The following is a 15,674-nucleotide window of genomic DNA, read 5'->3' as shown; positions in this document are numbered from 1 at the left end:
ACTTTTCTATTTCTTAATTTATATTTTTATTAAATTATTCCTAAATAAATTTATCATTAAGATTATAGACAAATTAATAAAAATCCCTTTTTTATTTTATTTTTTGAAATTACTATAATAAATACATTTTTTAATGCTAAAACCCTAATATCCATTTTTTCTTTTTCTTTTTTATTTCTTAAATCCCAAAATGATGGCAAATGGAGTGGTGCAATGACACTTTTGTAAAGGGTTGATGGAAGCTATGATAATGATAATTATTAGATTTTTTTTTTTTGTATTATAAAGAAAACTTCTTTGAGATGTTATTTTTTCTCTTCATGGAAAATGGTTCCTTATGTAATAAGGAATTAAGTTATACGCTTCATTTTTTAAATATTTGAATTTGGTCAATGGTTAAAATGGAAATTCATGTAACCTATCATTTGAGAAAAGGAGGACTTAAAATTAAAAAAACAAAAAACAACACTCATCGAACAAGTTGTAGAGTATACGGGATTGTTAGGTAAAGGTTTTTGAAAATAACTATGAAAAATAGTTTTTTAGAACAATTTCTGAAAGTTGTTACGTGGGATTTGTAAAACTAAAATCTATTTGAAAACTTAAAATGTTTTTAACTTATTTTTAATGATTTTAAAAATAATTTTTAAACTTAGTATTTTATTTTTAATCATTCTATATATTTATACAATAATTTCTTAAAATAACTATAAAAAAACAAGTGAAAATAATAAAAATCAACTAAAAGATGTTATCTGAAAACATCATATTTTCTATTTTAAGAAAAACAGTTTTTTTATTGTTAAACGAATTTTCTTTGTTATTTATTCTAGATAACATAAAACAATTCCAAATAGGCCCTAGGTAATTATTTTTATTTTTATTTCCCACTCTTAAAATTAGAAATATGAAAATATTTTCAAACTTTCAACAAAAGGAAAATTGATTTTTCTTTAGATAAAACATTAAGAGGTCACTTGTTTCAAAAAATAATAATTGAATAATTGAAAATAAAATACAATAAATAATTTATTTTTTAAAAAAATTAAAAAATATTTCAATATTCCAAATAGATTTTATTCCAAAAACTATTATAAAATTATCTTTAAAAACTTTTCTAAAAAATTATTTTTTAAAAACCTTGCCACATAGAGTAACACCTTTTATCATTTTCAAATAATAATTTACTAAACTAAAAAAAATAATCATTTTAATAAGATATAATCTAAAATTTTAAAATTTTTAAAGATATAAATTACATTAATTTTTTATATAAGATTTTCTACAGTTTTACTTTTATGCATATATATGTTTTTAATTTTAAAATAAACCCAACTTAGTTTATTTTTATTTATTTTTTAATTCTATTTAATATTCATTTAAAATCCAACATTTCTCATAAGTCAATAATGTCCCACAGTGGTGAATGAGACAAACTTGGTGATACCAACAATTGCCCTGGAGACAAACTTGATGGTACCCATAATTGCCCTAGGGACAAACTTGATGGGTACCTGTAATTGCCCTATGATTAGCTTAGAAAGTGTAGGCATTAGACCTAAAGCCTCAACCCCATCTCTTTCACTACGTAACCTGCCAACAAAAATGCCCCAACCTACTACTTCTTTTATCATTAATTTTCTTTTCAATTTACTTATTATTATTATTGAACTTTTTTCTTATTTACTAGGATATCCCACATATATGTAGTAGACGTATGAGTATTTTTTATTTTATTTATTATTTATTTTTATTATTATAAATAATTATTTATTATTAAAATTTTATGAATAATATTTATATTAATATGCATGCAATTGCAGTGTAAAAATAGTGTATTTGGTAAATATACTATGACGACGATAATAACAATAATAATAATATTTTGTGGGACGTTAGTGAACACATATTTATATCAAAGATGTAATAAATTCCAGATCCATCTCACTGCACATTTATTGTGTATTGAAATACCTTTTATGCATCTAAAAATCATATACACGATAATTGTGTTACTTGTACAAGGTTAAAACATTACAAATAGTATATTTAAGACATTGTTTTCTTAGTGCAAACTCATACTGGTCCAATGAATTGTATGAAATATGATTATACTTCTATTTTATTTAAATTTTTATTGCATGTCAAAGATATCTTTATGGTATAATTTATAAGATATTATTCATAAGTGTGCTTATGTGTTATGTTCAACTTATTTGTATGTGCACACCATGTACAAAGTAGTTGAACTAAATGCAAAACATACACGACGACTACTTTTTGCTCTATATAAGGTCGCTCGAACCAAGGGACACATGTCATGCTAAGAGGTGTGGGTCGAAATGGGATTGGACTATTTGACGGTGATGCATGTGAGGCTACTATCCCCTTCAAAAGTGATGTCTAGACCTATAGTCATAACATCAAATGCAACAAGACAAACTTTAAATGCGATTAGGCAATACAGAGAAGGAAGGCAATGGACAAAGATCCCATTTAAATGAAATTGTCCTCACCTTTATAATGACAACATGCATGGCCCCTTACCCCTCAAATCAAGGGTTTTGTAATTATTACTTGATGATATAGTAACAAGGTATAGGATAACATGTGTTAGTTCAACAACCAATATGGTCAAACTTACCAAACTAGCCAAAACTAACCACTATACAACCATAAGATTGGCGCAAACCAAAATGATCCTAGTTTTTACCCCCTCTTGCACTATTTTTATTTGTTCATTATCTTATTATTTGCTCATCACTGCTTTAACTATTGGAAAATGGTTAGCCACGCAAACCTTTTTACTCTAATTAGACTCCTTTTATATCACAAAAAAGGTCACATTTCAAATAGACCCACTATTTTTTGAAGAGGGCATAATAGATTGGCCTGTTTATGGAACCATAGAAAACCTAAAACAATGGTCATAGTGCTCCCTTGCACAAGTAGCAAGCAACTACACGAGGAATTTCCACCTTCGATACAACATCAAGAGAATAAAATTACAACAAAAAGATGATGAGTGAAGAAAATAAGGAAACCTTGTTGAGAATAGAAGAGTTAGAGAAACGAAACAAGACATTAGACTAAGAAAATACATGACTCAAAAGGTGAGTAGATTATGTTAGTTGGTAACTTATTTCACAACCATCCAAGAGAAGTCACTTGTAAGAAAATGAACAACATGAGAGGGAAAGGGATTTCAAAAATTCTAATTGATCAAGGCACAATTAGAGGTACATGAACCCATAATTATGAAGAGAGGCCTTCTTAGATAATTCGAACATACCTCGACAAGGTCCCTAACTTAATGCAAGGAAGGATTTTAGAGCCTACGACCTTTTGTGCCATACCAGGGATCACCTTGACATTATTTACTAATGACATCCTCCATGAAGACCCTCAAGGGGTTTGGTATCCTAAAGTTTAATATGGTTAATGGGATTGGTGACCCCTTGAGCATCTAATGCACATATGCCGTATTATGGCATTAGTGCAGTATCATAATCACTTTTCATGCTAAGTCTTCCCCTCAAGCTTACATACTCTAGCATTGTTATAGTTTCGTCAACTTCATTAGATTTATAACAATAACTATAAGATATTTGTATTGAATGTACAAGATAATTATACCAAACATACAAAACATATATCGATATACAAGACACTTCATTTCAAGGCCATTCTTCATGAAAGTAAACTAGAGTTAATACTTGAACATTGCTAAACAATTTTTATGTGTATATAAGAGATTAAGAACATTCATGAAAAAGTCTCTTCTACAAACAAGGTTATACCCACTAAGATTTGGGTAATTGGACTAGGATAGGCCCATTCATTAAAGTCCCATGTATCATGGGCATCTGGTCTGTTTCCAACATGTTGTACACCACTTAAAAACCCCCTAAAGGCCCACTAATTTACCTAGCAGGCTCATTGCTGGGCTTGTACCCTTCTCGGGCTCTTTCAGTGGGCCTCAAACATGGATTCAGAATTTGAAATGTTCCCCACCAAAGGCCCAAGACACGATGTCCTTGCCCTCCCTGCTGTTCCCAAAAGATTCCATGGCTCTTTCAGTTACAGTGGTCACAGTGCCCTATGAATTCTGAGTGATATTCCAAGGTAGGGGAGGACCGACACCATCGTTCTCTTTGCCAGAGATGATGAGCTTTGAGTGGAATTCCATTGTGGGCCAGGACCCACATATCAATTTTCATTTCCATATTTGGGCCCAATAACCTAGGAGTCAACTAATTCACAGTTCCTAATGAGTGTGCACTGTTTCCTGAATCCGGATAGGGCTGTTCTCGACTCTTTTAACCCTTCATTATTACCAATCTCCTTTTTCTATTACCCCACCGACTACAACTTCACTCCTAACTAGGGTTTAGCATTTCTCCGTCGCAGCAGAAAAGTACATTGGATAAAAAAAGACCTGGACCTGCAATATGATAAATGCTACCTCATAAACTATACTTACAAAATTAGTTCGAGCGAACTAATTTAGCCCCGATACTTGCAGATAAGAGTCCTGCTAAGGTACACATCTTTTTCAATATGTTTCCTAAGTGCTCTTTGCCTTACGTTGTCTATTTCAATCATTATTACCTTCCGTCTTCTTTCATAAAATGTGGACTCTTAGTAAAATTTCAATTGGGAAAGTTGTGTTTTCGGAGGCCCATTTACCAATAATATTATTTTCAAAACCCAAATTTACATAACCCAAGATATATCTACTATTTGAATTTTTTTTTCCTTTCATGCACTTTGGTGTGAGGTGTTATTTCATACCGAAAATGTCTTCCCCTTGGGCCAACTCAACGTCCACATCATAAACCTAAAAAAGGCAAAAAAAAAAAAAATAAATAAATAGAAAAGAAAAATATAAAAAAAAGTCATTTTAGTCTCATTCTCACCGTAACAAACAAAAGAGATAACCATATGGTGCACCAAATATCGCTCCACCTTGCTGACATGAGACCGTTTCACATTTCAATGTTTATTAAATTGCATGATGACTGTTAACATGGAGATTGTAGTGGCTACTGACAAGAAAAATTAAAGGGTAAATTTGAAATAGGTCACCAAAACAATATACAATGCACAAAAAGAATAATAGTTTGGTTATTAACAAAACCCATATTCCAATTTCATTTGCATATTACCTTCAAATGGGCTCTCGAAACACATCTATCGCATTTCGATTTCTCTTTTCTATTATTTTAGAGGGTCTATGCCCTATATAAAACGTTAACCAAGACTATCCTATAATCTTCTAGAGGGGTATCTCATTGATGGCTTGGGTCCTTAGATGGAGGCCTTCTTCGTCCTCGACCTAACCCTAGTAGGAATGACCCAGAGCCAATGCCCAGGGAACACCGAAGCATTGTACGCTCCATTGTGCAGAGAAATGGAGGAATAATTTTCCTACGTGTCCAAATTATTTTTCTAAAATGTTATTTATGCTGATCCCGATAGCAAGTTGGAAACGTAAAGATGATGCAGAGATGATGATGGTCATTTTATTTTGAGGTGACATGGATGGGACGCCACCTTTTTCTTTGTTATACGTACTAATGCATACATGCATGTGTTTTAGCACTGTCCGTTCAGAAGATTCGTGCGACGAAACATTTTGGAGTGATACATTAACTTAATCACAGTTTGAAAAATCATGACACTTACTGTGTAACTTGAAGATTCATGGCTAGGTACTTAATTTCAGCACTTTTCTCATCATCCAAACAAGCTCTCTGATCAACCCCAGAGCAGCAATAGTGCAAACTGCGGAATAAGGATGAAATACAACTTCTAGAGCAAAGAAATATGCTGGAAAGCAACAGGAAAAGGCCACTGAAAACCGGAAAAAGAACGGGATTTAGATTATTGTCTAAACAATTTGCAAAGCTAACTTTATATACAGTCTAGTGGGAGATTAAACAAAGGAAAAGAAAAGAAAAGAGAAGCAAAGAAAAGAAAAGGGAAAATTTTGTTTTGAGATTCCTCCTGGAAATATTGACATATTGTACAGACGGATGGAATCAGGGGTGTCCTCTTGAAGAGCTGGCTTGATAGAGTTCGAGCCTGCTTTTGGCTTCGTTTATCAGTGTCTCAATCTCTGGATCCTGCATCATATTCCCCTGCTTTGATGCCCACTCCAGAACTATTCGGATCTTTTCCTCTGCCAGTACCTCACTGTCAGGGACATGCATGGCAACATAGCATAGGAGGATCAGTGCAGGAAACTGAACCATTTGTTCCCCAAAGTAGACCAGCTGAATCAGATGCTTAATCCCAGCTGCTTGTATGATTGCTTTGGAGTGATTGAGGTGGAGATAATTCTCAGTGCTGGCAAACTTAATGAGTGCAATGGCTGCCTCCTTTGAAACCTCTGGTTCTCTTTCGTCCAGAAGTCTCACTAATGGTCCGATGATTCTGGTTTCAGTTGCCCTGAAAGTCCTGGCCAAATTCCCAACGGATTTGATGCAGGGGATGAGAAGATCCGAGTCTGCCTTTTCAATTATTTTTAGTAGCTGCTCAACCACAGCTCTTGCAGCTGGGGAGGTGGGCTTGAAGGCAGAGCGCCTCAGGTCAGAGTTTTGCTCAGCAACTGCTGTGATTTCCATCAATGCCATGGCTGAATTGAACTGAACATCATCATGGCCCTTCTCTAGTAAAACTGCAAAGCATAGAAGTGCTTTTGATTCAGTGATTATATGGCATATAGGGGCATTTCCCTCACAGAGGTGCCACAGGGCTCTTGCTGCCATTGCCTTCATTTCAGCCTTGGTGGCTGGATCCTCAAACTCCCTCCCCTTGATGCTTGTCCCAGCTAAAGCATGTTGCTGATGATGGTTGTTCGACTTCGGGTTGCTGTTGTTTGCCTTGGCTTGGTTTGGGTTGTTGTTCATTGCATGGTTTTGCCCCTGCGGTTGCTGTGGCATAGGCGGCGGTTTGGATACTGATCTCATTGCCATGGTGTTAGTAACCACATTTTGCATCTGGCTCGGGTTTTGGTTTCCAGTTGGATGAGGGATGTGGGCGGTGACCTCATCTTCATTTCCCTTGTTACAGTTGGGATTAGGATTGGGATTGGGGTTATTACTTGCCATCACAACTGAATGAATCGACATCGTCTGTTTGCTGGCAATGGCATATTTGCTGTGTTCTTGAACAGTCTCGAATGCTAGATGGCTAACAAGCAACCGGATTATATTGTTTTGTGCGAAGTGATCCTGGCATTTGGGGTGATGGGCAGCCAATTCTGAGACAGCCCAAGCCACCACCGCCTGAACCTTCATCCTACCTTCTTTGAGGATTTTCGCAAACACTGAGCACACACCTGCATTCACAATGTGTTCTACGCTTTCCGGGTCGCGTCCCAGAAGACCAAGAGCCTTTGCAGCACTCTCCTGACCTTCCATCTTTCCCTCCTTGGCCAGTTTTAGAAGGGGTGGAACCCCTCCTTCCTCAATAATGAGCTTTCCATACCGATCATTGTCGCGGGCCAAGGAGACCAGAGACACAGCAGCATCAGACCTATCCTCAAGTGAACCCGTGTGAAGAATAGCAATCTGTTCCCATATCAGGCATAGAATGGGCTCATTGGCAGCGATTGGAGGGAGACCCAGGTACTCATCATCGCGATCATCGGCAGATGCCGACACGCGGAGCAGCCAGGACACGTCACCAATCGAATTCTCCAGCTGCAGTGATGTTTTCCGGAATGCAGCTGCAGGAATGATGGTGAACACCCGCTTCATGAGGCCATTGGCACGACACTTTATCACCAGCGCAAGCGCCTTATCCAGGACCTGCTCAGTATCCTCAATGATGCGGCGCATGGGGCGCTCATACGAGCTAGCACGCGCAGCCTGGCGGAGGAGGACCGCCAACTTATCGGTCTTGGACTTAAGCTCCAAGCAATCCTGTTTAAACGAGTTGGCCCCTTCTGCCGCCTTAGACACCTGCTCTGCCAATTGTATCGGCCTCGTCAAGATTTGCTTAACTATGTCCGCCATGGCCAGTAGCGGACCCAAACCCCCGGAAGCTTCACAACCCCTTCCAATCAAAGAGCCTAAAGCTCAAAGCCCAGGTGCAGAAATGAACTCTGTATCAATGAAGCCTGAAATACAAGGTTAGCTGGCAAATTTTGGTATCATTTTCAATGGGAAGCCTCTTGGAAATTGGAAATGGAAATGTTGCTTCTTTTGTTTTATTCCCATCCACATGGGGGATAGTGGGTGGCGGACCTAGGTGGTGTTTGGTGGTGGTGGTGGTGGTGGTAGTGGTGGTGGGGGTGGGGTTTGGAGGCGGCAGATAATCGGGGAGAGGCTTCTGCAATGGCTCAACGCCTTTTTCTCCAACTTTTGTGTAAACTACATTTCCTATTTATAGGATGTTAATTGGTTGGCCTAAACCATTGAAAACAGGCAGTGGACTCTACGCTCCCAAAATGAGAATGAAAATAGGCTTGAGAATCTTCGAAAATATGATGAGCCAACGTATTTTTCGCATTAGATTTCATTGTCACCAATCCTTTTGGCTCATCCCCACATCCCAATTTTATTTAGTAAATCAAGTGTATTAAAAATCCCAGCAGTTGTTTACAATTTACCATTCTCACGTGCACATTTTGTTTTAGTCCAGAAGCTCACAAACATCTAAACATCCCTCTTCATACCAAGTTCCTTTCTCTTTTACCTAAACATCATCTGTCCTCTTCCCAATTTCTTGTCGCTCTACTCTATTTTTTCTTCATATTGTTAACTAGCTGAAGTATGAAAAATCTCCAAAAGCGAGATCGCGCAATGACACATTCTCATTTAGTGCTATTGGCACAATCTTCATGAAAACGATGGATCAGCTTCGTCTGGATTCCTCATTCTACAATGGCATAAAACCTTTTGCGGGCTGATCAAGCTACTGCTTAAAACTAATCATTCTCCAACACTACAAAACACAGTCACCTTACAACTAATGGTGATTTGGATTCGAACCCGGGTTTACTTTCAATAAAGATGAATGGAATGGGGTTGTAGTTTGTTAGGTTTGTCTACTATCACTTCCTTGCATGCAAGATGAAGAAGACTAGGGACCATATGTAAGGGGGCCCTTATCGGTAATGTCTAATGTTGTGGCAGAAGCTTTTGTTTCATACACACAAATGATGGTTACTTAGTCTGTTCACATGGAGATATTAAGTCCAAAGGGCATGCCTATATAGGCCTGCTTGGAGTATTGAAGTTTGATCAGTTTGAAAACCAAGCTAAATCTTAGTTTAAGGGAATCTAAACCACTTTGTGCTTTATTTTTCTGCTTACATTATTGATGAGCATAGTAGTATTTAGCAGTTGAGTGGACGACAAAAAGTGAAAAGAGCTATCTGCTAATACAAAAGAAAACAAAGGGGAGAATAGACCATCAAGTCATCAACTACCTGCACTAACGCAAGTAATTATTTCACAAGAAAGTTCAACTAAAGTTGAAGATATCTAACAGTGTGAATGAATGAAAAGTCGAAGAACCTAAAGTAGAACAAATAATTGTGCCAAATAAAGCATGGATTCTGTGCAATGGATGAAAAACGTGAGCAAGATGAAGTAACATAAATTAATCATGCGACTAACTTTTTTTCCATTTTTTTATTTTTTTCATTTTTAACTTAAGGGTTATCGTCTTCTCCATACCCCAACTCAATCAGCCATCTTATCACCGGAGGGAAAAAAAAACAAGTATGGATAGATGCTCAAGGCTCTGAGAGGTGGTTCCAAATCAAGGGATATGCTGAAAATTTCTAGGCGAAGAGCATTTTTTTGGGCACTCAATTATCTAAGGCAGGATAAGACTGGTTGCAGTTGCAGGTACTTGAAGCAGAGAAGCATGTCTGTCGGTGAAATTATTGGATGGAAACCTTGTCATAAGGTCCTCCTTCTCATTGGCATGAATAAAATCTACGGCCGAAAAAATTTGAAAAAGCTGAAAAAAGGTCTTTCAACATTGTATTCCTGCAATAGTTAGCAGATGGAATTTCCCCATGAAAAAGCTGGATAGCTTCTAGCTAGGAAAGAATCGGGATGAATGTAAGGCAAAAAAAATGTCTGTCAATGATGTTACATGCTTAATCATCAAGAATATGCCTACTGCCCATGAATCCAATTCATGTTACTCTACTCTTTGTTCTGATTCAACTGTTTCTCAGTACACTGGGGGAAAAAATCTTGGTTTCTTTGACAGAAACCTTGTAGATTTCAATCTCCATGACTGCAGAGGTGAAAAAAATATGAGGGTCTGGAATGATAATGGAGTTAGGTCCAATCAATTTTCTTTTCACCCTTTCTCCAACTAGCCATCATTTTCCTTTTCCTTTCCTTACTCTTGCAGAGCGTTTATATTAACAACTTGTGATCAATGAATCCCAAAAATTCAAAGATTAAGCTTGATTCTATCTAGTTTTGCTTTGATTTTTCTGTTTGAATGTTCCAAAATTGAGCATACATAAATGTTAGCTGCAATTTCCCCTTCAAGGGTCAAATCCAATTGATGAAGTGTTGAAAATCCACACGAAAAAAAGATTTGATGGAGAGTTGAAATGGAGTACTAATGATACAAATTCAACAAGGCGACAGAAGGATTATATTTGTGGGTGGTAAGCATCATGGATAGAACACCTAAAAAAGAAAATGTGGAAATGGTTTTTCTTGAGGTTCCAAATGAACTCAGCGGTATGAGTATAACATTCAAAGAGACTCAATTAGGAAAAGAAAAATAGATTATACTGTGTCTAAATTTAGAGGGGTCTGCACTCCATCTTGTTCCATGCCTTGCACAGTGACATAGGACAAGATCCACTAAAGATTCAAATCGAACGAGGAGGCATGGGACAAAAGGACTTTGATGGGGTGGAAGCAGCTATATCAACTCTATATTCATTACTTTCTCTTTCTTTGAATGAAATGTTTCATCTTTTTGCACCATGGCTGCTAGTAACCAAGGCCTGTCCTATCTCCATATGTACCTTTCAAGTGTTCTTAAAGAAGAAATTTTACAGGCGTAATTGAATCATAATCCAATTCACCCTGACCCCACTTGTAAATTTTTGAAGAAAGAAGCACGTGATCATTGTATGATGTAGCCTTTTTCATGTTGTACGGAAAACTTATTATATTTATAAGCTTTCATAAAGAGAATAATAGTGTAAAAAATCATACATTGTTATTGCACATGTAAAGATTAAGGGAAAAAGCTGAGTTATTGCTTCTCCAAACCGACACTTGCGTAGCTTACATGTCATTTATTGGAAAGGATCGAGTCCAAAAAAGAATTTAAGTTCTTAAAATCTAACATTACTAGGATCTAATAAATTATCTTTGGCACTTTTATTTTGTTTCCTTCTTACTTCTGAAATTCAGTCTTTAAGTGATGGAAATGATAAAAAGAGACAACTGTTCTTGGATAGGAGAATTATAAGTATTGTTTGAAAATGGACACTAGCCTAGCTCCATTGAAGAAGCAACTATTCACCACATTGGCTTTCTAGCTAGCATATGACTTATTTCATGAGTTTGTCAAGCCTGCAACTTGCTCAACCGGCGTCGTTCCTATGCTCATCGATACTAATTTGATAGTACATACCACCGATCAATGACATAACCTATCTGGTTGGCATGTTTCAAACCCTAATAATGGATGGATGATCTTGGCCACTGATCATGAAGCCAATAGTACTGTAACACTCTGATGATGCCTGTTATTCTGAGTATGGTGGAGGTTCTTCAAAGCAGTTGCCTACAATAGGAACTGCCATTTTCTTCCATGTGTGGATTAATGGGTCATGCAGGTACATGCCCCTGCAGGTACATATCAAATGCTGCATATCACACATGGGGGGTCCAGATTTTAATTAACCAACAAGTCAGCCTCAGTTTATGTGGTTAATTTCAGCTTTGCGCGGACCTTGGTCCCCCAATCTCCCCACCTCTCCACCACCACAAAAATTGTCCTAAGAAAAGAAAAGGACAGGTCAAGACTTGGATGCTAGTTGAGTGAAATACACTGGCCCTCCCTCTGGTCTGAAAAAGTCTAGTGCCAGGAAACAACAAACCAACATCGTTTTTAGTCCCACTGGCATTTTAAGCCTCTTTTACGCTTAAGTTTTGGCGTTTGGGATGGGAATCTAAACTAATCCATCCACCATGTGTCCCACGAAAAGGCAAAAGGTAAAACCAAGGAGTTGAGTATAGCAGCATTTTTCCAACTAAGTGTGGTCAAATTCAGCTAAAGAAGACATGAAATGAAGACCATGAACACGTTCAAATCCACATAAAATATACGTTAAAGATTCGTTTTTGTAAAGAATATTGATTAAGATGGTTTTTTTTTATAAATATTTTAGATTATAAATGGAAAAAATTATGAATCATGCATAAGAGGACCATCCACTGTGAAAACCAGAATTTTCCTGAGGGATTGTCATGGGTGTGTTTAGGTGAAGGTAAAAGAAAAGAGGATGATGAAATGAGGATGGTGATGAATGATTCAACTTTGAAAATGGAGATGGAACTTTTCCTGTTTCCAGGATTTGGTTCTTTTGTTTTTTTTTATTCTCCACAGGAATCCATGGAAAGTGCAGTGAAGATTCGAAGATAAGACAAAACTTGGATAATCCAACAAGAATTCAATGCCATGGCGTACAAGCGATCCATTTCACCACCTTTCTCCTGCCTTATCTCTAACCTGACTCCATGATTACACACCTCTTAACCCCTCCTTTTCCTGTCATCATGCGTATGGACCAGCTCCGGGTTTACAACTTTTTTCAATTATTCCTTGGAACACCCTTGTCTTAATATCCTCATCACCACGTCACTTTATGATACTTTTCCCTTCCATTTCAAGGCTGTAATAAGTATTAATATTAATTATTTCTCTTGCTTTATTTTAAAAAATATCTGACTTTCAGAGGGAAAGGAAAGAGCAGACATGAGTCAGTGGGTGTACCATCGTGGTCCCCAAGAACATTTTTTAGTTTTCACTATCTGTAGTTTCGAGGTTTTTTTCTCTCTCCATCTTGTTCTTAGGGTTTTGATCAGAGTTTTGTTTGGTTCACTAGAAAGCAAAGAGAAAGCTCCAATGCTTTTACTCCCTTTACTATAGTTTGGTTTGTTTGGAAAGGGGGAGAATTTGTGTGGCTAGGACTTACCAGAAGAAAATGCTTGAAATGCTCCAAACTTTTGCCGAAAAGCCTCCAAACATGGTAAAAGCAATCTTCTAAAATTTTTGTTTCTTTTGCCTTTGTTCTTTAGGGAAAAAAAAACCAATTGTTTCTCCAAGATTTTTTTTTCTTTTCAACTTAGTACAAAAATGGAAACCAATTGCGTTCTCATTCATTAATGTATTTAGATTATTGTTTTAGAATGAAAATACGAATAGAAGTTTATCAGTGTAGAAACCAAATCTCACATTTTTACTCTTCTCTTTTACATGGTATCATAATTCATCTTAATTCCCGACATATTTTCATTTGTATTTCCACGTATCAAATATATCGTTGAAGGTTGGGATAATTAGGGATAAAAAAATTTATTTTCTCGAAAATCAAAACTTGGATCTCATTATTAAATTCATATTCATTTCTATTTTTATTCTTGAGAAACAAAAACAACATAAAGAGCATTACGTCCAATAGCACAATTCAGTGGGCTAAGAGTGAGCCCACTTGGGCAAACCTCACTGGGTCTGTTGATCTGGACTTCAAGTCTCCAGTTCAGGCCCAAATTGCAGCCCTGCTTGTATTGGATTAGAAAAAGCCTTGTGAGTTATGACCTTCAAACTTCTTGTAGATTGGGCCATGAATGCCATATTAACATTGAAGGTATGCCCTTTGTACACACCGTTTGTCGCTCCTACCAATTGAATGATCCATTGAAGTGTTCGGATTGCAATGACGTGGGCAATCTACCGCCACTCCACCCCCAATTTGGGAGGCCCTGAGGGCCCCACCCGCCATCGTGCCTCATGCATGGGTGGAGGGCAGCTCGTGGTAGAGCTCTCAAGTAAACTTATCGCCTTGGATAAAACATGCTAATGGGCCATGGCAAGGGTGGGTCACCATGTGTTGGTTGGAGGATGAATTGCTTGATTTTATATATAATAGGAGAGGATAAATTATCTCATCAGTTATTATATTTCATATTCAACTAAATATATAATATAATAAATAATGAAATAATTTATCTAACCTCTTTTTTCATATTTGGGGAGTATAATAATCTTAAGAGATCTAGTGTATACATATCATATCCGTCATAAATTTATTTCCATCAATTTTTCAAATTATTTATATTACTCCATTTGCAAAATGAATTTTGATTAAAAAATAATTTTTAATTTAAAAAGGAATAAAAAATTTAAAAGTATGTATATTAAGCAATCCAAAATAATTATCAAATTGAACATTTAACATATACAAAATAAATTTATATATTTAACAACATAAGGGGATTTTTTTTTTTTTTTTGCAAATTTTAAATCGTTTAATCAAGAATATTATTTAAAAATAAATAATAAAAATAGACTGACTTCTAAATAATAATAAATATTAGATAGATTTTATATTTTTTAATAATAAGCATTAGAATACAATATTATTTTATTTTAAAAATATGAAATATTGAAATGCAATATATTTCTATTTCATTTTTTGTTCCTTCTATAAATTAAATATTAGCATGGTATAAAATAATCCATTGAATATAATGCCTTAAGATATCATTTTCACAAAATGTAATATACAAAGATATTATACTATATCGGAGATGATATTTTATGATACGCATATCTTATAATATAGCCTAAAAAAAGAAAAAGAAAAAAAAACTCTTTTAATATGAGTTAAAGCAACTTTTCTTGATAAAAATTTAGAATTTATGTTAAAAATTCTTTTATGTAAAAATTTGTAATTTTACAAATATATAAAAAAATAATAAAATTATTCATAAAATTTAGAATTTATTTTTAAAATGCATAAAAAATTTAAAATTCTTTAATGTGAAAATGTATAATTTTATAAATTTATAAAATAAAAAACCATTCATTTATTATTTAAAAGTTTCTATAAAAATATGATATCATTTAAAAAAAATATATTTTATATGAAATTTTATAGTTCATAAGTTTACAAAATATAAAATTATTCAATTATTTATTTACAAGTTTTATTAAAAAAAAAATATGGCATCCATACATGTAGAAATTTTATCTTTTATTTATTTATTTTTACCAATAGTCTTTTTTCCAAAGAACAATATTAGAATCAAATGCAACATATCTAAGTCAAATTTCCCTCACGTATCACTAAATCAAGAAAATTGTTACTTGTATCACCTTTTTGTATCATCATTATTATTTATCAACTCCATAAGCTAATGTGAAAACCCAATTAAAATATTCCCTGTTATCATTTAGGCTCAAAAAAAATTAGTAAAAGAAAATAGAAAGAAAAAAAAATGTAAAAGAAAAAATTATAATTTTTTTATTTGGATTATTGAAGAATGATTTTTGCTCAAAATTTTCCCAAGAGAGGAAAATCTTTTATGATTTCACTCTTCATTTTTTTAGTATTTTTTTCCTCATTTTTTTTAATGGTATCTAAATATAAGAAAATATTCCTT

The 15,674-nt window shown here is 35.0% G+C and overlaps 1 protein-coding gene across 1 annotated transcript; it reads right to left on the bottom strand.

Annotated features, from left to right (window-relative positions):
- Positions 1-5,857: 5,857 nt before the first annotated feature.
- LOC117910770 lies at positions 5,858-8,337 on the bottom strand. The gene has a single exon (XM_034824921.1). The coding sequence runs from the start codon at positions 8,022-8,024 to the stop codon at positions 6,045-6,047; it is 1,980 nt and encodes a 659-aa protein (XP_034680812.1). The 5' UTR covers positions 8,025-8,337; the 3' UTR covers positions 5,858-6,044.
- Positions 8,338-15,674: the final 7,337 nt, after the last annotated feature.

Source organism: Vitis riparia, chromosome 3, assembly GCF_004353265.1.
Source record: "Vitis riparia cultivar Riparia Gloire de Montpellier isolate 1030 chromosome 3, EGFV_Vit.rip_1.0, whole genome shotgun sequence".
Lineage (NCBI taxonomy): Eukaryota > Viridiplantae > Streptophyta > Magnoliopsida > Vitales > Vitaceae > Vitis > Vitis riparia.
The sequence above is the reverse complement of the archived record's forward strand: the minus strand, read 5'-3'. Positions and strand labels throughout refer to the sequence as shown.

Coding starts and splice junctions, on each gene's coding strand:
- LOC117910770 (XM_034824921.1), bottom strand. CDS start 8,024: ATGGCGGACATAGTTAAGCAAATCTTGACGAGGCCGATACAATTGGCA.